The 24,675-nt window shown below is 45.1% G+C and overlaps 1 protein-coding gene across 4 annotated transcripts; it reads left to right on the top strand.

Moving 5' to 3' along the window:
• The first annotated feature begins 298 nt into the window (after nt 1-298).
• On the top strand, nt 299-24,369 carry Las1l (LAS1 like ribosome biogenesis factor). Of its 4 annotated transcripts, XM_090326736.1 has the most exons (14): nt 299-563; nt 1,208-1,333; nt 2,376-2,445; nt 3,803-3,884; nt 5,760-6,275; nt 6,600-6,646; nt 7,660-7,769; nt 12,474-12,559; nt 12,877-12,927; nt 13,219-13,425; nt 13,982-14,129; nt 19,096-19,808; nt 22,614-22,764; nt 24,168-24,369. In XM_090326736.1, exons 1-14 carry the CDS (start codon nt 373-375, stop codon nt 24,283-24,285), a joined length of 2,616 nt encoding a protein of 871 aa, XP_090182862.1. In that variant the 5' UTR covers nt 299-372; the 3' UTR covers nt 24,286-24,369. The 4 variants fall into 4 exon arrangements, with proteins under 4 accessions (XP_090182862.1, XP_090182859.1, XP_090182860.1 ...); XM_090326733.1 differs by lacking the exon at nt 12,877-12,927; XM_090326734.1 differs by lacking the exons at nt 12,877-12,927; nt 13,219-13,425.
• Nucleotides 24,370-24,675: the final 306 nt, after the last annotated feature.

Genomic DNA, 24,675 nt, shown 5'->3' on the forward strand with positions numbered 1-24,675 from the left:
ACACTAGCCAAACACTTTCCCTCCGCTGTCTGCCTATGGCCGCTAGAGGCTCTCCGTTCCGTTCCCGCGCCCCAGCACGGGTAGCCGTTTGTGCGGTAAAGCTGATGGAACCTAGAGATCCGACGTAGTGTAGCTGTTAGGGATGTTTTGCGAACAGAACACTTCCTGCGGCGAGGACGTAATTACGTCGATGACTTCTATGTTCTATGTTCCGATTGGCTACGCTCCTACTGTAAGGCGGGCTTGCGTCGGGGTCATGCTTTCCCGTTGGTTGCTGGAGCTCGGCGGTCCGTTAAAGTCAGAGTACCACGCGAGGGGAAGGGGAGGTAAGCCAACAGTCGCGGCAGGAGGCCAGATCTCAGTCTTGCGGAGATGGATAGAGTGTGGAGTGCGTGGTACAGAAAGGGCTTTAAAGAGAAAGAGTCGTCGCCGGCAAAGAGCCAAAGAATCGTGGTCTCCTGGCTTAGTAAGGCGGAATGGGACCAGGTGACGGTTTATCTGTTCTGTGATGACTTAAAGTTGCAGCGATATGCGCTGAACCGCATCTCCGCGTGGAGGAGCAGGTAAGGGGGCCTCTGTGTTGCGTTCTGGAAAGTTCCTAAACGGTTCAGTTGGCCAGTGTCCCCCTAAATCGTTACATGTTACCACTTTTTTCAAGTGTGCGGGGAAAGTTGAAATGAGGTGCCCTTTGTAGATGGAAATCTTGTGACAATTTAAATAACATTTACTATTTCTTAGGAAGAGTCCTGGAGGCACTAATGGGGCATGACCTAGAGCTTCAGAATCGCTTGAGGGTAGCTTTGGGATTAAAATTAGGGAGAGGAGATGAGAGAGCTTGCCTGAGTAACCGTGTCTTCACGCGTGATGTGTTTATTTCAGTCTAGTTGGGTTGGGGCAGACTAACAAGGGATATGAGACTTCTCTAAGATCTCGGTGGTGTGAAAATTCCTGCGTGTGTCCATCCCCACAACTGATCGAAAGTCTAGCAATTCGGTGCCCTATGTATACCTTACCCAGCCCCTGGTGTCCTGTGTTACTTTTGGATGCCATAAACAGTGTCTCCCACTTTGGTTTCAAATCTTCATGTGTATCCAAGCTAGTGTGTATATATAATTTGAATGTTAGCCCAGTGACCAAAATTCCGAAGTAGAGAGTAGACAATTGTAAGGGACTTTTATGACGGGATGCTGCTCTGTGGCTCTTTTAGGTTAGGCAATGAACTTCCTCTGGCAGTGGCTACTACTGCTGACCTGATACGTTGTAAACTCATGGATATAACTGGTAACGTGGGCCATGATGAACTTAGACTGCTGTATGGCATGGCATTAGTCAGGTAAGACCTAGCTGGGACTAAGAGAGGGTGGGACGTTGGCTTTGGGATCTGTCAGGTAGTTGGCCTGTGGTAAGCAAAGTTTTGTTTCAGGGACTACTAGAAGCAAAAATGCCATGGCTTGGCTCATGATTTCTTATATTGGTAGTTGTTGGTACCCCATATAAACATTTTTCTTTCTTTCCCTGTCCTTGAAAGCCATCATCTTCCATTTCTCTTTTCCTCTTTCATGTGGAGAGGATTTGAAGTTGGGTGCCCACTGGGTCTCCTCCAGTTTTTATAATCTGAAACTTGTTTCCTTCCTCATTAAGTTCTCATCCAGAGGGTTTTTTTTTTAAAGCTGGATTTTATATTTATTATTATTATTATTATTTAGTTGTACAAAGGGGTTACGATTCCATAAGTCATAGTTCATAGTTCATTCTATAGTTCCTTAGTTCATAGTTCCATCATTACATAGTTCAGTTTTTACATAATGAACACTGAATAGAACGACTACATTTGCTCATCCTTCATTCCCCTGGAGGGATTTTCTAATTTCCTTTGGCTGTGTTTTAATGTACATATTGCAACCCAATTCCTATTTACATATACACCAACTACTTTTCCTTTTATTTCCTTCATGAATGAAAGATTGCTCAGTTGTAAAAATGAAGAACTGAGCTAGGAATTCCTGATTTGCAAATCAGGCTCATACATAGGGGAGAAGGAGCAGTGGGGAGGTTGTCACTGAATTTTTTCATGTCTGAGTCTAGTCTCATCCCATTCTCTTTGTCTTAGGATTCTCATTTCCTCTTCCATCTCCATATCATCTTGTGTAGTCCTTGATTATACCATCTGTAACACAGTTTAGCGTTTTGTATCATAATTATTTATCCCAGATTGAACTCTTCAAGGCCAGAGCAATGTCTATAATCTGTATGGGTTCAGTACAGAGCAGTAAATGTTGTGGTGTCTGGAACTATGAAAAGTGTCAGTAATACAGCAAGGTGTTTTATGTAAATATTTTTTGGGGCCGTGTCATTTACTTTTTCCCTAACCCCAGGTTTGTGAATCTTATCTCGGAAAGGAGAGCAAAGTATACCAAGCTCCCCCTCAGGTACCTGGCTCAAGAGGTATGTATGATAAAATGACCTTAATTCTCTTTCTCCTAGAGGGTTTACTAAATGGGTATGAGGCATGCTAACAGACAAGTTCATCACATCACTTCCAGCTGAATTCAGCAGAAAATCCACAGCCTCATCATCCATTTTGTCTTGTGCTGGTTCTGGGGCTTGAGACACTGCTCCACTTCTGGCTTTTTGGTGGTTATTTGGAGATGAGTCCAAGAGTCTCACGGGCTTTCCTTCCCAGGCTGGCTTTGAACCATAATTCTCAGATTTCAGCCACCTGAGTAGCTTGGAATACAAGCATGATCCACTGGCTCCTAGAAGGAATTTTCAGGGTTTTTTTTTTATTTGCCAGTCCTGGGGCTTGAACTTAGGGCCTGAGCGCTATCTTGGGCTTTCTCAAGGCTAGAGCTTTACCACTTGAGGTACTGAGGAATCGAACCTGGCTCTTTGTGCATACTAGGCAAGTACTCTACCATTAGGCCAAACTAGCCCCAGGAACTTTCAGTTTTAAAGAATCAGAATTGCTCCCTTATTCCTCATAACTTAAATTTCAGTGGGCTTGAATAGCTCTTCTGGCTTGGGGTACCCCAGTGAAGCTGAGGAGCCTGAATATACAGGGGACATGAAAGAGGTGACAGTCAAAGCACCTCCCCTTGGGAGTTGACAATTTGAGGGCGGAGACAGCTCAGCCATGCTGTAAGAAGGTGCTAGATATTCCTACCATTAGTTATGTGAACTGTGTAGAGGCTCAAAGGGCAGGGGAGTTCAAGAGAAGTTTCCTAGAAGAAAAAAATTGGTAAAGGTGACCCAGAGAAAGGAAAAGGACAGAAGGAGGCTGGAGAATGTAATTGTTAATGCTCATTCAAGGAAATTTCTGTTACAGGAGAATGGTATGTGGTTAGGGGATATGAATACCTTTTCTGACTTTTTAAGACCATCTCCACAGAGCAGTAAAATTGAACAAGATACCTCTTTTGCATCCAGGGGCTTACACTTAGGCTCTGTCCCTGAGCTTTAGTGCTAAGGCTAGTGCTGTACCACTTTGAGTCACAGATTTACTTTCAGCTTTTGGTAGTTAATTGGTGATAGGAGTCTCATAACCTTTCCTGCCCCAGGCTGGCTTTAAACCATAATCCTCAGATCTCAGCCTCCTGAGTAGTGAGGATTATAGGTGTGAGCCAACAGCACTGGACTTAGAAATCCGTTTTTAATCTTGACTCTTTTGGTACAACTAGAATCTTCCATAACATCAGTTTGTCTATGTGTAAAGTGGGAGGAGTTGTTAGGCAAATTTGTCACTGGGTTTCTTCCAGCCTTTCTATTTTTAAAATTTTTATATTTCTCTCTCAACTACACTCAGGTGAACATTCCAGATTGGGTTGTTGCCCTTCGCCATGAATTGACACACAAGAAAATGCCTCATCTAAATGAATGTCGCAAAGGTGAGTCTCCACCTTTGAGCAGAATATCCCTGTTAAACACAGGAGGCCTGATATTGTATATACCTGTATTTGTTTATTTGCAATAGGAAATGGAAGGGGGACAAACAAGATGATGGGAGGGGATTGGGGAAGGGAAATGGGGACAAAAACATGAGAAGGGGTATCAATGTGTGAGAAGTAATGCACCTACAATCTGGCGAATATAACTATAACAATTCTATACCATACAATAAAACAAATAAACAAACAAACAAAAACAGGACCTGAACTAAATGGCATTTGAGATAGAGGGATGATAGGAGGAAACTTACTAAGAGTCAAAGCCAGGACTAAAGTGAAGCAAGTCAATTACTTACCTTGGGCACAAAATTTAAGGGGCTATCAAGTCTGATGTGCCAGATAAATAGCACTGGGCAGGGGCAGTATGAGGATTTGAACACACAGCTTTCCATTTGCTGGTTAAGCTGTTCTACCCCATGAACCCTGTTCCCATGGCATTTTAATGTGAAAAACTATATGGTGAATATAATTTGGAAAATAAAACAAGATTAGACTTACTGAGTTCTTTTACCTCAGGCTTTGTAGGATATGGCTCTAACTTTGTTTTGATACCTTTATTATAGTTCCTTGCCCTCCTTGTAAATTTTGCACCTGAGGTAGTACTTCTGCAGCCTCACTATATAGCAGGGGCAGCAAGAATAAGTTGAGACTCATGAGCCATCAAAGGTGTCACGAATCTAGTTCTTTGGACATTCAACCCCTCTCAATTAGAAATCCATTATTATTTTTTGCCAGTCCTGGGATTTGAACTCAGGGCCTGAGTACTGTCCTTGGGGTTTTTCCTCAAGGCTAGAGCTCTACCACTTGAGCCACAGCACCACTTCCAGCTTTTTTCTATGTATGTGGTACTGAGGAATTGAACCCGGGTCTTCATGCATGCTAGGCAAGCATTCTACCTCTAGGCCACACTCCCAGCCCTAGAAATCCATTATTAAGAGTCAGAGAAGGAGGGATTGTGGTTTGAGGCCTGCCTAAGCATAAAAGTTTGTAAGATGCCATCTCAACCAGTGGTTGGGTATGGTGATACTTGTCTGTTATCCGAGCTGTGAGAAAAGCACAATGGCTAAGTGCAGAGACATACACCTGACATCCTAAGTAACATGGAAAAGCACAAACAGGATGATAACAGCCCAGGCTCTTTCAGGAATAAAGCAAGAACCTACTTGAAAATAGCCAAGGAGTTTGGCCTGGTGGTAGAGTGCTTGCCTAGCATGCACGAAGACCCGGGTTCGATTCCTCGGTACCACATACATAGAAAACAAAAGTCAGAAGTGGTACTGTGGCTCAGGTGGTAGACCTCTAGCCTTGAGAAAACCCAAGGATAGTGCTCAGGCCCTGAGCCAAAGCCCAGAATTGGAAAAAAAATTAACAGCATGTCTGAAGTGGTAAAACACCTTCCTTGTAAGCAGAAAGCCTGAGTACCACCAACAAAACAAATGAACAACCTGGTGATTTATTCTAGCTTTGGCTATGACCTTGTGGGATTGAGTTCCAGTTTCTTACTTACCATCAGTTGCTGTTTTTAATACCCAATATCAGTGTAATTTTTGTTCTAGGCAAGATGCTTGTGAATAGAAGAAAATAAAGATAGGGATAATTCAGACTGAGGAAGACTGGGTTCTTTTTTAGAAGTGCTGAGATTTGAACTCAGGGCCCTGTAGTTGCTAGGAAAATGCTCTACTTCTTGAGCCAGCCCTCTTCCTAGGACCTTCTCATCATTGCTCACAAGATTAGGTTGGAGGGCCAGAGAGCTCGGGACCTGCTAGTTCCTTGCCAGCAGCTACTTCTACGCTACTGCCTTCTTTCTTTCTTTAGGCTGCCAGTTTGTGCTAAAATGGCTTCAGAACAGCTACTGGTGCCATCAGCTGGAGAACAGTATGAAAGATGCTTTGGAGTTTGAGGATGAGAAGATGGAGATAGGAGAAGATAACCAAGAAGATAACCTAGGAAATGCAGGAGGAAATCCCAGAGGAAAAACAAGAGGAAACCAAAATTATTATACCAGAATAAACTCAGGAGGAAACCCAGGAGAAAACCCTGGAAAAAACTCTGAAGCAAATCCTGGAGAAAGCTCTGTAGGAACCCCTGGATTAAATCTAGGAGGAAGCTCCGGAGGAAACGCAGGTGGAAATCCAAGAAAAAACCCAGTGGATATGGCAGACATCATAGACGAAGAGGAAGAAGATATAAATGCTGATGAGGAGCAGAAAACAGAGCTGCAGGATGATATGAATGGTGTAGAGTCAGATGTCAAGGATGGCGGAAATGCAAAAGGCAGTGAAGAGGTGGATTCTCAAGGGAAAAGACCTGTGAGACAGAAAGAGTTGTATGGTAGGTACACAATGTGTGGCAATGAAGAGCCTGGAAGGTTCATACTTAGGGTCTGCACTTCTTATTTCCTTAACTCGGCATTTGAAGTAGCCTCTGGTGAGTTCTAGCTTGAAAGATTGCTATCAGAAACCATCTTGCTCAGTTTTCCATGGTGTAGTGGTTGTCATATTTGCTTCTCAAAATCATTTACCTTGAATTCCTTGAAGTAGGTCAGAGAAGAATACAAGTTCTCAATTTACAACTCAAAAAATTGAATGAGACAGGCTCATGATCTCAGCTGAGCTAGGCTGGGTGCCCTATCTGTCTTCTCCATTCTGTTTTCAGAAAGAGCCCGTCAGCTGCTGATATCTTATGAAGAGGAACAGTTTAAGGTAAGGAAGTGCCCTTAACCCTGGTATACTGTCATTTGCTCTTCTTGCCAGCTACCCGAGAGAAATCAAATTCTTTCTCCAGAAGGAGTTTGAAAAGAAAGTGGTAAAGCATGAGAGAGCTTCTCAGAAGGAGAGGGGGGAATGAGGAAATAGATAAATACATAAGAGGAATGGAGTCCACCATTCAGATGATACTCCATATCAGTGGAAAGGAGCAGATATTTGGAGATAATCTGCCATTTAGGCAGTAGAAAACTACTGGGAATGAGCACTTGCACACTCCTTCAATTTTGCAGCTGCTGGGCAGGTGGAAGGTTATAAAGAACTTCCCTAGATCAGATCAGGTGGAGGGTACTATTGACTTTTTTTTTTGTCAGTGGTGGGGTTTGAACTCAGGGCCTGGCAACTATCCCTGAGCTTTTTCACTCAAGACTAGCACTCTGACCACTTTGATTCACAGCTCCACTTCCATGTTTTTGGTGGTTAATTGGAGATGAGTCTCATGGACTTTCCTGCTCAGGCTTTGAACCATGATTCTTAAATCTCAGCCTTCTGAGTAGTTAGGATTACAGGCATGAGCCATGAATACTCTGTTGGAGGGTGCTATTTTAATAGGAAGGGGAATATTTAACTTAGAAAGCATCTAGTTCCCCTCTACCTTTTGAGACCAAAAGGAACTGAAACCATAGATGATTGAAAGACAGAACCAAGGTCACATACAGTTAGAACCAGAATAAGAACCCAAGTCTCCTGATTGCTTTCCATCCATAAATATTGTGTCCGTTCATTCCTCTCTGGCCATCTCCATCCAATGCTCCCATTGGACATCAATCTGATGAGTGAGAGCCATGAGGTTTGGTTATTTTTAGTTTCTGGGCCAACAGGGAAGTTGTGTATCGACCCCCGTGTGTTCTGTCCTGTTTCCTGAAGGGCGGTGGCTCTCTGGGAGGGGGTACTAGAGCTGTTGTCTGTCTTGCTGAATCAGCTTCTGATGGGATCCTCTTTGCTTACAGGTCCTGGAGAAATATAGATATTTACCTCAAGCCGTTAAGGCGTGGAATGACATGTCCCCACATATAGAATGGATCCTGGGTGAGCTCAAGGGCATTGCATGGGAGAACAGGTGTGTAACTAAGTAACCAGGGGATGCTTGCTTTCTAGAGTAAGAGAGTAGCTGCCTTGTTGACTTTGGTTTCCACATCCTAGTTTGTCAGCCTCTGTGATCAGCTCAAGGCTACCACCCTACCCTTGAGCCAATCCCCACTTCCCATTTTCTAAAGGTTAATTGGAGATAAGAGTCTCAGGCCCTTTTGTGCCTGAGCTGGCATTGAACCTTGATCCTCAGATCTCAGCCTCCTGAGTTGCTAAGATTACAGGTGTGAACCGCCACTCCTGGCTCTAGTCATAATCTTTTTTTATTGTAATTAATAAAAGGGTTACATGATATTTGCCAGATAGAAGGTGCATTAATTCACATACATTGATACCCTTTCTCTAGTCATAATCTTGATTCCCCACATAGTCCCTCTGTCCCTTGCAAGATCATCTGCCCCCTACCCTTCCAGCTACCAGACAGGAGTAGTCTGATGAGATTCACTAGCATTTCCAGAATATGCAGAGTTATTTATTCCCTGTCTAGCCTTGTTCCTCTTGTCAGGTGAGATGTGAAACTTTGGGCAATTAAGAAAAGTCTATGGTCTTTAATACCTCATAGCTTCGTGCTATTCACAGTTGTCAAATGGTAACAGCATCCATTGGGGAATCACAATTTGGAGGGATAAAGAGTAGGCCTTCTTTAGGGCTTGTCTCTTAAACTGTTACTGCTTCCTCATTGGCTGTGTGTGTGTGTGTGTGTGTGTGTGTGTGTGTGTGTGTGTGTGTGTACGTACATACATACGTGTGTACATGTATGCATGTTTGGTTTCTGAGGCTTGAAATCAGGACCTTGGCTTGTTCTTTAGCTTTTTCACTCATGGCTGGCAGTCTACCACTTGAGCCACAGTTCTACTTCTGGCTTTTTGGTGGTTAATTGGAGATAAGAGTCTAATGGCTTTTCCTGCCTGGGCTGGCTTCAGTTCTTCAGATCTCAGCCTCCTGAGTAGCTAGGATTATAGAAATGAGCCACTGATGCTCAGTTTAGGTGATTCCTCTTTAAATATAGTAGTCAATTTAGAGCAAAAAGTACCTTTTTTGGTGCCACTCATGGGGCTTGAACTTAAGACCTCAGTGCTTTTGTGCTTAAATGGTAGAAATAGCACTCTACCACTTGAGCATTAGCTCCAGTTCCAGATTTTTTTTTAAATTGGTGGTTAATTGGTGATGAGTTTCCCAGCTTTCCTGCTTAGTTTAGCTTTGAATCAAAGTCTTCAGATTTCAGCCTCCTGAGTAGCCAAGATTATAAGCATGAACCACCGGTGCTTGTCTAAGAGTATCTTTCAAAGAATCTTCATGAAATAGTTTTTTGGCCAGTCCTGGAGCTGGACACTGTTCTTGAGCTTTCTCAACACTAGTGCTTTACCATTTGAGCCACAATACCACATCTGGACTTTTCTGTGCATGTGGTACTGAGGAATTGAACCCAGGAAATTGTGCATGCTAGGCAAGCACTCTACCTCTAGGCCACACAGCTGGCTATGAAGTGTCAACCCTATCACCTTGTTCTTTGCCAGAGTACAAAGTATTGCTTTATCTATCTTGTGCGTACTTTGCTCTTGGGGCATTCTACATAAATTCAGGTAGAAAGGACTCTAGGGAACCTGTGGCCATGGTCTGGGCTTTCGTAATTGATAGAACGTTTGTCAAACATGCATGAATCCCTGGGTTCAATTCCCAGCTTAACAGAACAAATCCTAGGCTTTCACAACTAGGGAAAGTTGGAAGATCATGAAGCAAAGAATATAGGTAGGTGGTATAGAAGGTAGAGTAGATCTGCTGGGAAACCTACAATGTAGGATGGAGTTACCCCTGTACTCTTTTATTGTCATTCGTACAATAAGCATAGTTTCAAAGGTGTTTGGTCAGACTTCCCAGCCTCCTATTCTTGAAAGGTGGCAGTAACTCCCTTTGCAGGTGGGGAAATACCCTTGTGCCATCCACAGTAGTGTTTTCCTGGTAGTGCTAAGCAGGAATCTTTAAGGTGGATTCTTTTTTTTTTTTGGTCCTGAGACACGGGAGTCTCACGTTATTTAGTGCCAAGGCCGGCTTTGAACCGCGATCCTCAGATCTCAGCCTCCTGAATAGCTAGGATTACAGGCGTGAGCCACCATACCTGGCAAAGTATTCTTTAAGTGTTCTTGGTGTGTGTGTGTGTGTGTGTGTGTGTGTGTATTTCATCAGTTATGGGGCTTGAATTCAGGGTCTGGGAGCTGTCTCTGAGCTCTTGTTGCTCAAGACTAGTGCTCTGCCAATTTGAGCCACAGATCTACTTCCAGTTTTCTGGTGGTTAATTGGAGATGAGTCTCATTCTTTCTTGCCAAGGCTAGCCCTGAACCTTGAACCTTAGATTTAGGCTCCTGAGTAGCAAGAATTACGGCATGAACCACCAGTACCTGGCTTGTTCTTTGGTATTTAACTGAGGTGGTGAGGGATGGAAGGACAATTATTTTTTGTCAAGCTTGGTCTATGGGAAAGAAGGGTATAAGGGATGGAAAGACGATCACTTTCTTGTCAATCTTGGTCTGGGAAGGAAGGGTATTAGTGTAGTATCCCTCCTGGCACTGGTACTAGGACATCCTTTTTCTTTCTTTTTTTTTTTTTTTTTGGTCTTGGGCCTTGAACTCTGGGCCTGGGCACTGTCCCTGAACTCTTTTTTTGCCAGTCCTGGGCTTGAGCTCAGGGTCTGAGCACTGTCCTTGGACTTTCTCAAGGCTAGCTCTACCACTTGAGCCTCAGCACCACTTCCAGCTTTTTCTATATATGTGGTACCAAGGAATCGAACCGGGGTCTTCATGCATGCTAGGCAAGCACTTTAACCACTAGGCCAAACTCCTGGCCCTGTCCCTGAGCTCTTGAGCTCAAAGCTACCACCCTACAGCTGGGCCTGGGCGTTGTCCCTGAGCTCTTGAGCTCAAGGCTACCAACCTACCCTTGAGCCAACCCCAATTTCCCATTTTCTAGAGGTTAATTGGAGTTGGTCCCAGGCCCTTTTGTGCTGGGGCTGGCTTTAAACCTTGATCCTCAGATCTCAGCCTCCTGAGTATTTAGGATTACAGGTGTTAGCCACCGCACCAGCAATCATCAGGGTTTTTATGTTGAGGATCTAGTCCACAGGTCATATAATGCCTATGTAATCATTGGGTGAATGTTGGGACACATATATATGCTTCTTGTCAGCTGCCCAGAGCCCATCTGCCTGTATTGAAATTTTTTTTTAAATTTTTTATTGTAATTAGTAAAAGGGTTACATGATATTTGCCAGATAGAAGGTGCATTAATTCACATACATTGATACCCTTTCACATGTCTTGGTACCGATTTCCCTCCCCCCTGTATTGAAATTTTTATATGGTGTAAAAATGGCATAAATATCCAAAATGGCACCCCCGATCTAAAAGAAAACAGCCAGAGAGAGAAGAGACATAAATGACTAAAGAAGAATAGTTAAGAAAAACAACAAACATTAAAGGACCCAAATTCTGAAATCTCTATCATATGCCTAGGTCCTTCCCTCCCTTCTTTCTCCCTCTCTGTCTCTCCCTCCCTCTCCCTTTCCTTCCCCTTCCCTTCCTCTCTCCCTCTCCTTTTTTCCCGTCCTCTTTCCCCCTCCTCTTTCCCCCTTCCCCCACCCCTCCTCTCTCCCCCTTCTTCCCTCACTCAGTGGACTTTTATACACACACACACACACACACAAATATTTTGTTGCTGGGACTCATCTGGGCACTGTCTTGGTGCTTTTTTTTTTCAAGGCAAGGCTAGTGCTCTAGCACATGAAACAGAGCTCTAATTTTGGATTTTTGGTGGAGATTGGAGATTAGAGTCTTATGGATTCCCCTGCCCGGACCATCAAGAGGCTGATCAGAGATCAGCCTCTTGAGTATCTAGCACCCAGTTCTATTTATATTTTGAATCTTGCTCAGCCACTATTACTCTTTTAAAAAATGTGGGTTTTTTTGTCAGTCATGGGGACTGAGCTCAGGTTCTGAGCAGGTCCTTAGGCTTTCATCAAGGCTAGTGTTCTACCACTTGAGCCACACCACTTCTGGCTTTTTCTATGTATGTGGGACAGAGGAATTGTACCCAGGTCTTCGTGCATGCTAGATAAGCACTACCACTAGGCCAAACTCCTGGCCTCAGCCACTATTACTCTTATTGTAGGCCTTAGAGCAACATGTGTTTGGCAAGTTCATGTTCAAAACCCACTAATGCTAGACACTATTCTAGCCTTTGCTCCAGAAGGTAGACAATTCAATTATCTCCTGTCTCATTTCTCCCAGTGATGCTTTTGGCCATGTGAACAAAAGATGCTAGCTGCCTTGGGGCTATTGTAGGCAGGGAGGACGAATAGGTAAGGTCTTTGTCTTCTTTAGTTTACAAAACTAGTTTTCTTTTTTGGTACTGGACATTAAACTGTGACAACTGCTATGATATTGAACAACACACTCAGGCCCTTCCTCAATTTATAAACCATTTAAAAATAACCAGTAGACTGATTCAGCATATTTGGAGCTGCCACGTTTTATTTTTTTCTTGGAACTGGGTTTGTTCTATTACCCAAGCAAATCTTCAACTCCTAGACTGAAGCATTGCTCCTTCCTCAGCCGCTTAACTACTTGGGACAATAAGTTTGTACTACCATGCCCAGATAAACTCTAATGCCTTGTTATTTCAGGAATGCAGTACTGGATGCTTTTCTGGATGATGGATTCCTCATTCCCACATTTGAACAGTTGGCAGCTTTGCAGATAGAATATGAAGGTTGGTTCCTGGGGCCATTGCAACCTTGAGGTTTTGAGTGGGATCACTGGTGATGGGCCATAGGGCCCTGGGTAGGGGGATGGAAGCCCCTCAGCCCTCTTGGCTGAGAAAGACAGGTAACCCTGCTGATAACAACATTGGAGCTGTCCTTTGATGGCTCAGAATTGATTAGGGTGGGGTGAGGAGGGTAGAGTGGGAGAGTCTTAATACCATTAATGTGCCACGTAAATTGTGATTTAGCCACTGGCTAGAGAGCTAGAACTGCGGCACTGGAAGGGCCTTATGAGGTCATCTAGCTCAACATCCTCATGTTACAGATGGTCAGACTGAGGTCCAGAAAGGGGATGGTATTGACCCAAAGTCACACAGTGAGTTACCAACAAAGTTGAAGCCAGAACCAGAATTTGTTTTTTTTTTTTTTCTATCAATTTTTTTTTTAAATTAGTGGTTGGGTACCAAAACTAACTGGTTTCTTTTTCTCTGCTATTCTGCTCTGCTCTTTCTTCCTGTTTTGCGGTGGCAACTATGTTGGTGGTGGTGGGGATCCTGCGCGTGCCCACTCATGCTCTGGTGTGCACGCACGCGCTCTCTCGCTTTTGTATTCTTTCTTTCTCGCCCTATTGCCTTCCCCCTTTATCAACCTGTCCCTCACAAACCAGAAAACGTGAACTTGGATGACGTCTTGGTGCCAAAGCCATTCTCTCAGTTTTGGCAGCCTCTGCTCAGGGGCTTGCACTCCCAGACCTTCACAGAAGCCCTGATGGAGAGGATGTTCACTGAACTGCCATCTTTGGGGGAGAGTGGGATCCGGGCCACCTACATCCTTCGATGGACCGTTGAACTGATTGTAGCCAACACTAAGACTGGTGAGGGAGACAACTCTAGCCGAGGGCCTAAGGCAGCCCAGGCCCTTTCAGTAGAAAATCCTGTTTTCTACTGAAAAGCATTAGGCAGATACCTCCTGAGGTAAAGGTTTAGGTTTGCCCAAGTGGGTCTGCACACTGTAGACAAAGCTCCCTCTTTCTTTTTCTTCTCAGAGCCAACAAACTGGGTTGAGCAAAAAACATATCTATGTTCAGAGGGAGGAACTTGTGGGGTTGGGGAGGGAAGGCTAATGAGGGTTCCTTCAATCCTTTTTTTTTTTTGGTCGGTTGTGGGGCTTGAACTCTGGGCCTGGGCATTGTCCTCCCTGAGCTCTTCAGCTCAAGGCTACCATTCTACCACTTCGATCCACAGCGCCACTCACTTCGGTTTTCTGGTGGTTAATTGGAGATAAGAGTCTCACGGACTTTCCTGCCAGGTTTGGGGCTGGCTTTGAACCGAGATCCTTCAATCTCAGCCTTCTGAGTAGCTAGGATTACAGGCGTGAGCCACCGGTGCCCGGAAAAGTGCCTTCTCCTTAGAGTCATTCTTCTCTCTCAGGTCGGAATGCTCGCCTCTTTTCTGCAAGCCAGTGGGAAGCAAGAAAGAGCTGGAGGCTTTTCAACTGCTCTGTCTCCATTGACTGGTCCCAGGTGGTTCAGTTCTGCTTGGGCTCACCTTGCTGGGCCAGCCCCCAACTCCTTCAGCTGTAAGTCTTTGAATTCCATCTGGTAAGAGGGTGAGGCCCTGGAAGCCTCAAAGACAGTCAGCCTAGACTAGCCACTAGAGGGCTCTTTTCAAGACATTTAGTCCAGGCTTTCTCCCAGCGACAGGTGGCAGAACTGAGTCCAGAAAGAGGAGTGGGTAGAGTATTTTTGGGCCTAAGTTTAAAACTTGGCTAAACTGACTCTAGTGAAGACAATACTTAGCACAGAGGCCTGCACAGAGTAAGTGCACAATAAATGGTAGCTGCTGTATATTATTGAATCCAGGTTTTTCACTCTAAGCCCAGTGCTATTTCCCCTATTATCTTCTCAGAATATACCTCTGATAGTTGTTCAGCAACTACCAGTGGTTCCCTGTTGCCTTCTTAGTGAAGTGAAGGCTTTGTAGTCTGACATTTCATAGATATGTCTGATCTGGCTTTAACCTATCATGGTAGCCATATATTTAAGTCCCCTTTACCAGTCCGTTCTGGGTTCTGAGGTCAAGTGGTTTCTGTAAATATCTGTTGTTGTTTCCCTTTATCTGTATATGTAATTTCCTGCCCCTCTTCCTCTAACCTACCCCTTCCCTCATTCTCATGGAAGCTGTCAGCACCTGAATGATTCTGTTCCTGCTTTCTGGAGTAATACCTGTTGCATTTGGGTGATCCATCGGAGACTGCAGCCCCTCAACCCAGTGATTTTTCAGTCTCTGCTATATCCAGCAAGCAGCCCATTCCCATCTCAGAGCTGTTTCACATCTGAAAGCTGACATCCCTGCATCCCACTCAATGACTACAACCTCTTGTCCTTCTGCTTCTCACCCTTGCCTACCCATGACACCTCCTCTTTGCCTATGTTAAATCCTCAATGCCTCCCATTTCCTTGCTGCCTTCCTGCCTGTGGTTGTTCAGTCACTCATCATCAACATCCTCGGCTCTGCTTATCCTTTGGCTGTGTCTGACTAATAACCCACTGTAATAGGATTAATCTTCCCACTCTACTTCCCCTACTCCTCAGCTTCGGTAGCTGAGTTCTCGCTGGAGGAAACCACATAGCACTATGGATTGCTGCCACTGCAGAGGTATGATGTTTATTGTTGGGCCAGGCTTCAGTTCTGCTTTTCTGAACTTTTACTTGTTTCTGACCACTTTTTCTCCTGTTTCCTGACGACTCTAAACCCTTACCACTCATGTTCAGTCCCTCCTCCACTCCCATTTCACCCTAGCTTCCTCGAGCACAAGGAGGCATCCAACAGGGCCCCCTCAACCTGAGGTCCAGCCCTCGTGAACTGATCTGCAGCTGCAGTCAACCTCGCCAGACTCAGGATGAGGTGGCTTTATCCTGCCTCAAAGCCTGTTCCTCTACCTGTGGTCTGAAACTACCTCTGCCAGCATCACTGGGGCCTTACTCCAGTCTTTCCCTTGCTTTGCTCGCTCTTGCTCTTCAAATTATAAATGTACCTGGGTTTTTCTCATATTACAAACAAAACAGAATAATAATACAACATAGGAAAATATGCTTAGACCTTGCATCTTTTTTGTTGTTATCACCAGCTTTAGCAAACCTTCCCCACCTGTCTAAAAAAAAGTAGTCCTCACTGGATAGTTCGTTTCCTCCTTTATTTATTTATTTTGCCAGTCCTGAAACTCAGGACCTGGACATTACCCCTGAGCTTGAGCCACAGTGATACTTTTGGCTTTTTCTGCTTGTTTAATACTGAGGAATTGAATCCAGGGCCTCATGCATGCTAGGCAAGCATTCTACCATTAAGCCACATTCCTAGCCCCAGTTTGTTTCTTTACTAACCTCTTACTCCTCAATTTACTACCATTTGTTCCCACCTTTACAGCTGCATTGACCTAATTTCCAAATTGAGGGGCCAGTTCCTGAGTCTGCTTCCTTAATGCTGTTTACTACTCCCTCCTGGAAAGGCCTGTATTCATTCCTAGTTGCCGAGGCACAAATCTTTATAGCCCAGACCCTTTCCCACACAATTCAGCCTCATTTATTCAGTGCATGCTGAACATGTATGGCCCATAGGCCATATCAAAAGAGAATTTCTTACTTTCTATTCCAACTCCAAAGTAATCTTCCTCCTCTGTTCCTAGTGTCATGGGTGGTGGCAGTGCTTACTCTGTCTTGTTGACTCCCTACAATCTGAGATTTTTGCGTTATCCTGTCTACTCCAATATTGTCTTCTTCCAGCTACTAGACTGTTTTGAAGGACAAGGACTCTGCGTTAGCTATCTTGCCTCAGCACAGCACACAAATCCAAGCCATGGTAAACGTTGAGCGGAACTGCTCTGTGGTCTCCTTAATAGCAGTGCTATCCTCAGTGAAATTTTGACCCAGTGTCTACAGAATCATTTAAGTGGGAGACTGGATGGCCAAAACCTTCTTAATTCCCCATCCCACTGTTCAGCCCTAAGGACTTTCTTGACCCTCTTATGGCATTTGTTGCACAGTATTTTTTTAAGATGGAAAAATGGGGCCGCATAGACAAACTCGGCCAAGTCAAGATGTAGAGGAAATGGGACTGCACCTGACAGCCATATTGCCAGATGTGTGCTCTAGACAAGAAGTAACAGGGATGGATGAGAAACTGGGAAAAGAGCTGAGAGCTGAAAGGGCCTGGAGAGTCAGGGTGGAGCATCAGCAAAGAGACATTTGAACTGTTCAAGCAGGGAAAAGAAAGGACATTTCAACATTCAGAAGGAATGGTGTATGTATGTATTAGTGGGAGGGAGTACAGAGAGCACCATGGAGAGGTTTGGATAGGTGGCTTTCAAGGTACTTTCCAATCCTAAGTGCCTGCAGAATGGAAGCTGCTGGTCTTGGAGAAGTCTGGACCACAGAGATCTTCTCCCAACCAAGCATACCAGAGGGATGCGACACATGCCAGCAGTAACAGCGGCTCACTTGGGTATGATTCCTTATGCACAGATCCTGCTTTTCCCAGATAATCAGTAAGTTTAGACTTAATCATCCCATTACACAGAATGGGAAATGGAGAGGATATTCCCAGGTATGTTGCAGTAATTAAGGGCAAGAAATCCAGATATCTATCCTTGGTCCTATGCTCTTCCGCAATACTCCACTAGGTGGCAATATTGCAAAGATAGAGTAAAATAAAAGAACATTGGAGACTGTCAGGCATGGTGCTATATGTTTTTGTAGAGATTATTTCAGCTAATTTGACAGCTGGTTTGGGAGGTGGAAGTGTGATACTCTGATAGGTAGAACATTAAGGATCTGAGGACTAAAGTCACATGGGACAGATCTGGGCTTGGGTCTGGTGAGTCCTTTTTTCCATCATTCTGAACTTTTCACCATTTCATTCCTGAGCTTCAAGCTGGCACACTGAGGAAGGAGATGCATTTTATAATGCCCGTCATCCTGTCACCTTAGTGGGAGGGCAAGACAGCTAAAGGTAATAGGTATGTAACAATTAACAGCACTGCAACAGCATCTCACCAGTACCAACTGCCTGGGAATATTTATTATTCATCACACTAATGGACCACAGTGAGACGCCAGAGACTTTCTCCCTGGCTTTTCCTCTAATAAAGCTAGAAGCTGTTCCCAGCCAGCTACTATTAATTCCACTTGAGCCAGTGTCCTCCTAAAATATGAAATTAGTCCTGCAGAGCAGAACGAGACTCTTTGTAGAGTCATTAGCCACAAAGCCTGCCCTCCCCTCACAGATGTGTGACCATACATGCGAGCAGCCTGCATGTGCCTACAGGAAACCAGCCCTCGAGACATAGGTCCCTCCCGGAAGCAGGCACAGCACACATGCACACAGCTAGGACAGTTTCCTTCCTGCCACCTTCCCATGTGCGCATCAGCGCTGGTGCCAGGTTGTAGGCGAGTCTGGGTGAAGTGTGCTCACCTTCTCCCATGAGCTCTGTTTTGCTGTCTGGTGTGTGTGTGTGTGTGTGTGTGTGTGTGTGTGTGTGTGTGTGTGTGTGAACAGCTTCCCCCCTGCACCTCCACTGGCAGCACCCTTATGTCATCACTCATTGACTCTGACCTGAGTTGTCCCATGAGGCTGCTCTTTGGTCTCCCTGCCTCTAGGCTGCCCTGCTCACATCCTCTGTCCCTGGCCATGTCACATATCATCACCATGATGATCACAGCTTTCACCTGTGCTCTGAGTTGGCAGGTGCCTCACACCCCAACACACATGCACCTCCCTTTCCAGCCTTTTCCTGGAGCCCTGGAGCCCGGCTGCTTTCATCACATGCACTTCTTTGTGCTTGCTTTGGTCTTTGGGTCCCAGGAGGGCCTCTCCTGCACCAAGCTTCCCCTCAGTCGTTCCTCCTTCCTGTGCTCTCTGCCTCCCCCGGCTGCTCCTTTAGTGCCCACAGTGGGTCCACAGTGCTCATCTGGCCTTTTTTCACATCCTGCTTTGTCTTGTCAACTGCTGCTTTTTACCCCTCCATTCCAGACTGGGCTGTAGCTACTCACATAAAAAGAACACATGTTGTCTAATATGTAGAAGGGTCCTAGCATACTTTCAGGCATACTGTGGGAGTTCAGGAAAGATTGCTTAGCTAGGCCAGGAGGAGAGAGGTATCTGCCATTCTCATTTCCATCCCTGCAGGCCTATTGACTAGTTTGTTTTTTATAAAGTTCTTCAGTGCAGACTAAATAGCTATCATTTATTGCATGTCCACTATGTGCCAGACACTGTGCCAGATAGCCTATGTCAGCTTTATTTCCTCATCCCAGGAACCTATAGGTGCCATTATGGTCTTCATTTTAATGAGAACAGAAATAAGGCACAGAAGAAGCACAGAACTTGTTTGGGGCCATGTCATCATACTTTTGCTTCTATCTTACCCACTCTACTGCCTGTCAGGGCCATGTGTAGAGGCACAGAGTATATATTCCAAGCCTGGAGTGTTGAAGTATAAAGTAACTTGAGATTTTGAATCTTTCTACCCCATCCCTTGTTGTGCTCAGTGTCTTCAAAGGCATGGGACAAGCCATACCAAAGGAAGATCAGGCAAAGCTGCTACGAGTCTGTTCAATATATACACAGAGTGGAGATTTCGACCAGGAGGAGGACGACACAGTAGTCCCTACTCCCATTGGGAAGATTCCATTCACAGTAGAGAATGTGTATCGGATCCTTAGTCCACCTGAGTCCAACTGTGAGTCTGAAGAAAAGGCCCAGCAACCAAAGAAGCAGGGCAGTCTTCATGAAGTCAAACAAATGGAGGAGATGGAGAATGAAAGAAACATCTTGGAGGGAGAGATAGAGGAAAAACAAGAAAAAGAGGAATCACAGAAGGAGAAGCAAAGGATCTTGCAGGATGAGATAGAGGAAGATCAGGAAGATGAAAAGGAAGAGGAGGAAGAGGAAGAAGAGGAAGAGTACCAGGAAGAGGATGAGGACAAGGATGAGGATGAAGATGAAGATGAGGACCAAGGAGAGGATGAGGACAAGGAAGATGAAGAAGTGGAGGAGGAAGAGGAAAATGACATGGAAGATGATGAAGGGGAAGGAGATGATGAAGATGATGATGATGAAGAGGAGGAGGAGGAGGAAGAGGAAGAAGGAAACATGGAAGGTTCTTTCTATACTGCACCAGAGTCTCCCACTGTGATGCAAGCCAGGCTCATGGCCCATAAAAGAGAAGTTTTGCAGGGCTCTGCATGGCAAGTTAGTTCAGGTCAGAACCCTGATACTCCTCACTGATTCTTCCTTCTCTGGCTACCTCTTCTTTTTTTTTTTTTTTTTTTTGATCGGTTGTGGGACTTGAACTCTGGGCCTCAGTGTTGTCCCTGAGCTCTTCAGCTCAAGGCTACAGCCCTAACCCTTGAGCCACAGCACCACTTCTGGTTTTCTGGTGGTTAATTGGAGATGCGTGTCTCATGGGCTTTAAACTGCCATTGTCCGATGTCAGCCTCATGAGTAGCTAGGATTACAGGCCTGAGCCACCTCGCTAGCTACCTCTTCTTTTTAATTAAGGGAAATTATGAAGTGCAATTCATTTTGTAGAGTGGGCCCAAGCTGGCCTTGAATGCATTATTCTCATTCTCAAGTTGCCGATGTTATAGATACATACCACCATGTTTGGCATCAGATTTTTTGGTGGTACATGGATTTGAATTCAGGACCTTGCACTATTTAGGTAGGTACTCTTCTGCTGAGCCACACCACCAGTTCTCCAAGTCTTTTTTTCCCCATGGAGTATCACTGTGATCAAGTGATCAGTGTCAGCCTCCCAAGCAGTTGGCACTATAAGTATGTACTACCGTGCTGATTACGCTGGCTCTTGATGTTTCCTCCTAGTGAATAACAGGAGGTGACTAGTATGAAGCAAGCCTGGGGACCAGCCAGGGACATGGACGATGAGTAGATGTGTACCCTCAGGATGGAGTATATAATACCAAGGACCACTGTCAGACTGCTGGCGGTAGAACATATCCAGAGGGAATTGGCATGAATATGGGTACTAGGCAGAGAAAGCAAGAGGCTAGGGACCATATGCATATATTATTCTACATATTTCATGTGCATTAATAAAGTATTTATGAAGTTCAAGAGTTCATGAAGGCTGGACAGTAGTGACAAGATTTTGCTGTATTTACAAAGTATGAACTCAGGGCATTGAGTCAGAGAAACTGAAAGTAAGATGAGAAGAGCAAAAGGAATGGTGGGGATTTTAGATGTTCACACAAGTACACAGGCCCAAAGATGAAAGGGGGTACAGAGAGGGTTGTAGAAGCCTGAATTTGTTCCTCCAAGAGTAGTCTTTTGTGTGCCTTCATTTGGGTTGGGGAGCAGGAACTTCAAGGAAGGCAGACCCCGAAAAAGTAGCAGAGCATGGTGTATATGTGGAAGGGGGTGGTGCCTGTACACTAGCTTATGGAAGCGAGGAAAACAGCTGGGCCAAGTGGTGAACAATATGAAACTTGAAGGTGTGAGTGAACAAACTTGTAGGGCAGATATGGAAGGGCTGGGGCATAAAAGCCCAGAACAGGAGTGCTATACACGTAGGGCTGTGTGTGTATTTTTCTGGGGATAAAATCCAGGGATTTTGCATGCTAGGCACGTACTCTATAACTGAGTTAAAACCCCAGCTGACAATTTTTAAAAATTGACCCATAATTGTACCTATTGTGGGGTACAGGGTGATAATTTGATATGTATGAAAGTGGGAACAGCTCTTCATTTCTTGGGAAACTTCTCTGTGGGTTACATAGGAACCTGCTGGTCCAAGCTTGTGTGGTAAGCCACTGGGCCATGAGCAGGAAAGCCAATCTCCTGAGTGAGAGATTAAGGCCCTGAGTTCAAATCCTAGTTATCACTAGACATATACTCTGAACTAGTATTCTCAGATCTCAGTCTTTTAAGTAGCTGGGATTAGAAACAGGAGCCTCTAGTACCTGGCATGAATGCTTCTCTTGACAGCACATGATGGATTTGTGTAAGAATTGGGTGGAAGACTTTCCTTTAAAACTTTTTTTTTAATTTTATTTTTTTTTGTCTAAGTCCAAGACTCAATTCACTATCTGAGACTTGCTTTTGCTCATTGGCTGGTGCTGTATGGCCTGAGCCACATCTCTAACCCTGGAATGCTTTAGTGTAACACTGTGTGGGGAATGTTGACATGATAAAGCAGAGGGCCATCAGGAATGTTTAATATAGTCTGTCCCCAAATGGAGTGTCTTTGTGTGTTGGTGGCTCTGGGGTGACAGTATAAAATCTTCTACTCATGCTCTTTGTTTCTTCTTTGTGTCAAGACACATTGTGGGGGGAGTAGGCACATGAAGATTTCTGTGTACTGTGCCTGTGAATGAGCAGTGTGGCAGGCAGGCAGTAAAATGGGGTCATTCAGTGAATGGAGGTATGTGTGATCTGTATACATACTTGGGAGATGGAGAGGTGGGACTGCTCTCACCTGGAGAAAGTATGCTCTTCGTGTGTAAATCTGGGGCCATGAAGACCTTGCAAGAAGTGTGAGGAGCATGTTCCCTCTGACATAGACTCTAGCCCCAGGTGCATTTAAGTGTATGTATATCTTTCCGTGCAAGGCCACTAAAAGAGGGTAATGACACTCAAACTTCATGGGGCTTCTGCACAGATATATAGGTCATTTTGGTTTTTCAGATACTGAGGTATTGGTGGATTTTGGCAGAGGATGCTGTGGGAATTCTGGGAACCACCTGAATGTAAACAGAGGTATAGGTGGGAGATTGGTTCTGCCTAGGAAAGTGTGAGAAGAGTGGAGAGGACCCAAAAATGTCTTACCTGTGTGCTTGTAGGTGCATATATAAACACACAAAATGGGAGAAAGGTTGTGAAGGATGTGTGATAGAATGCTGAGGTAGAGAGGTCTTGTGAGGAGCCAGGCGAAGGGGATACAGAAAACCCATGAGCAATAGGCTAAGTGGTCTGAGTGGATGAACCTGTGCACCAGATGGACAACCAGCTCATCATCCCACTCTTGCTACCTCTCTTTGTTCCACAGAAGATGTACGTTGGGACACATTCCCTTTAGGCCGTTTGCCAGGTCAGACCGGTGACCCATCAGAGCTTATGCTAGACAGTTATGATACAATGTATCTTTTGGACCAGCCTGTGGTAGACCAGAGGCTTCGATCTCCAAAGTCCAAGGCTAGGTAAGTACCCATCCCAGCAGGATTTCTCACCCCCTTTTGTCTTTCACTCATAAGAGAAAAATGAGACAAAGTGGGGTGGGTGGGTGTGTAGGTAACTGGGGTCTCTCTAGAACTTCCTACCCTTCCTATGGAGCTGACTTAACAACCTTCACAGATTCAGTCTAGTTTGTGAAGGTGGGTGTACGAGTGTGTGTATTTGGGGGAGAGGAGTCAGTAGCTTTCAGTATATTCTTAAAAGATTACACCATCCTCCCCCCAGAGATCTAGAACAGATGCTCTGATCCAGCTTCTTCCTGTTTCTAAGGAGAAAACTGAGGCCCAGAAAGGGAAAGGGATCGGTCCAAATTTGCATAAAGTAATCAGAACAGTTTCTAGCACTGTCCAGGCATCTTGCTAGCAAGGCCTGTGCAGGACTCATGCTTTCCCTCGAAACTCACTTTGGATCATAGGCATAAGAGCCCTTGAGTCACCAAGGAGCCAGGAACCAAGCAGCCCTTACTTTAGAACAATGATTGTAACACTCAGGAACCCGGGGGACCTGTACATTCCGGAGTGCTGGGCTGTTATGGCCATGAGAATCCTGTAACAGAGACCCCTGTGGGCCCCTGAAATTGGGAGTCCATTCCTCTGTTGTTTGCCTAATTACTGGGAGATGCGACTTGAGCATTTTGGAACAGGGCTCCAGAATCCAGGGGCCCCAGGAGCAGGCCAGACCTAGCCCAAGGCAGTGCCATGGAATCTTTCTTCAGCTAGTGGCTGTTAGGCCTCATGGAGAAGAGAGGAGGCAGCTGCGGAAGCCAGTTGGGAGTGAGGTTCACATGTCTGAAAGGCCCCTTCTCCCTGTAGCCATAACTAGATTGGCTTTGTATAATTATGGATGGCTTGATGATCACCCAGGGTGTCAAGGGTGAAGGTTGCAGAGGTGGGGCTATTAAATCAAGAAGGAACCTTCCAGGATGGAAACAGGACCTATAGTCCATGCTTAGCCATGAGCCCTTTAACCAGCCATTAGACTAAGATGGGTCCAGCAAATAATCCACTCAGCCCCCATGACTGAGGAAGCACTCACTGTGAATATCTTCCTGAGGGTGGAGCACTATAAGGCCTTCTTCCTCATACCAACCCCCAAAGCTCTGCATGGACTTTGATGTGGTTTGTGTACTGGAGCTCTGCATAATACATCATTTGGAAATCCCATTCTTCCTTCTCTCCTTCACCTGGAGGAAGGGGAAAGCTATTTCTCTCTGGGATCCCACCCAGGATATCATTTCTCAGTTATTTGCCTCTTTATAAAACCAAGAATGAGGGCGTGGGGTGGACCCCACACATAGCAAGCACTCTTAGCTCTGCCAGAGTCTAAAGTCGTCCTCTTCTATGACTGATTGTCCCCACTCTCTCCGCAGCACCCTGGGCTTAAGCTACAACAGCAGTAGTACCAGCAGCAGCAGCAACAACCATGAGGGCCTTCTCTGGAGCCCCATACAGCTGCATCGGCTCAAGGCTGGTGTGCAGCTCTTCTGATTGCCACTTCAACTCAACTTTCTACTATCACACAATTCTAATTTTTTTTCCTTTTTGTTTAAAAAAATAAACAAGCAACTGTTATTCTGGTGTTTGGGAATTGAGAAAGCACATGCCAAGGCAGAAAGTGTAGTTCTTCCTTAGCCTTTGAATAGAAGTTGGCTCTTTGGGTTCCTTAGTCTATTGGTTTTGATTGCACCTACCGCCAGATTCAACCCATGCCTTCTGCCTGGCACCTTAAACTGTTTCTTCACTTCTCAGCTGTAGTATGGGGACATGTCCCATGAAACTATCAGACGCCAGAGGAGAAGTACTGCTGGCCACAGAGCCCAGCCAGCAGCTGAAGTATGGTGGGGGAGATGGAGAGGGAAGGGTAGGGAGGTTGTTGCA

Source organism: Megascapheus bottae, chromosome X, assembly GCF_031878675.1.
Source record: "Megascapheus bottae isolate mThoBot1 chromosome X, mThoBot2.hap1, whole genome shotgun sequence".
In the NCBI taxonomy this organism is placed as follows: Eukaryota; Metazoa; Chordata; class Mammalia; order Rodentia; family Geomyidae; genus Megascapheus; species Megascapheus bottae.

What these genes read in the sequence shown, in the direction of transcription:
- Las1l (XM_090326736.1), top strand. Translation starts at nt 373, where the DNA reads ATGGATAGAGTGTGGAGTGCGTGGTACAGAAAGGGCTTTAAAGAGAAA. An exon ending in ATCTCCGCGTGGAGGAGCAG is followed by an intron (nt 564 to 1,207) that starts GTAAGGGGGCCT and finishes TGGCTCTTTTAG; the next exon opens with GTTAGGCAATGAACTTCCTC. An exon ending in GAGACAGAAAGAGTTGTATG is followed by an intron (nt 6,276 to 6,599) that starts GTAGGTACACAA and finishes TTCTGTTTTCAG; the next exon opens with AAAGAGCCCGTCAGCTGCTG.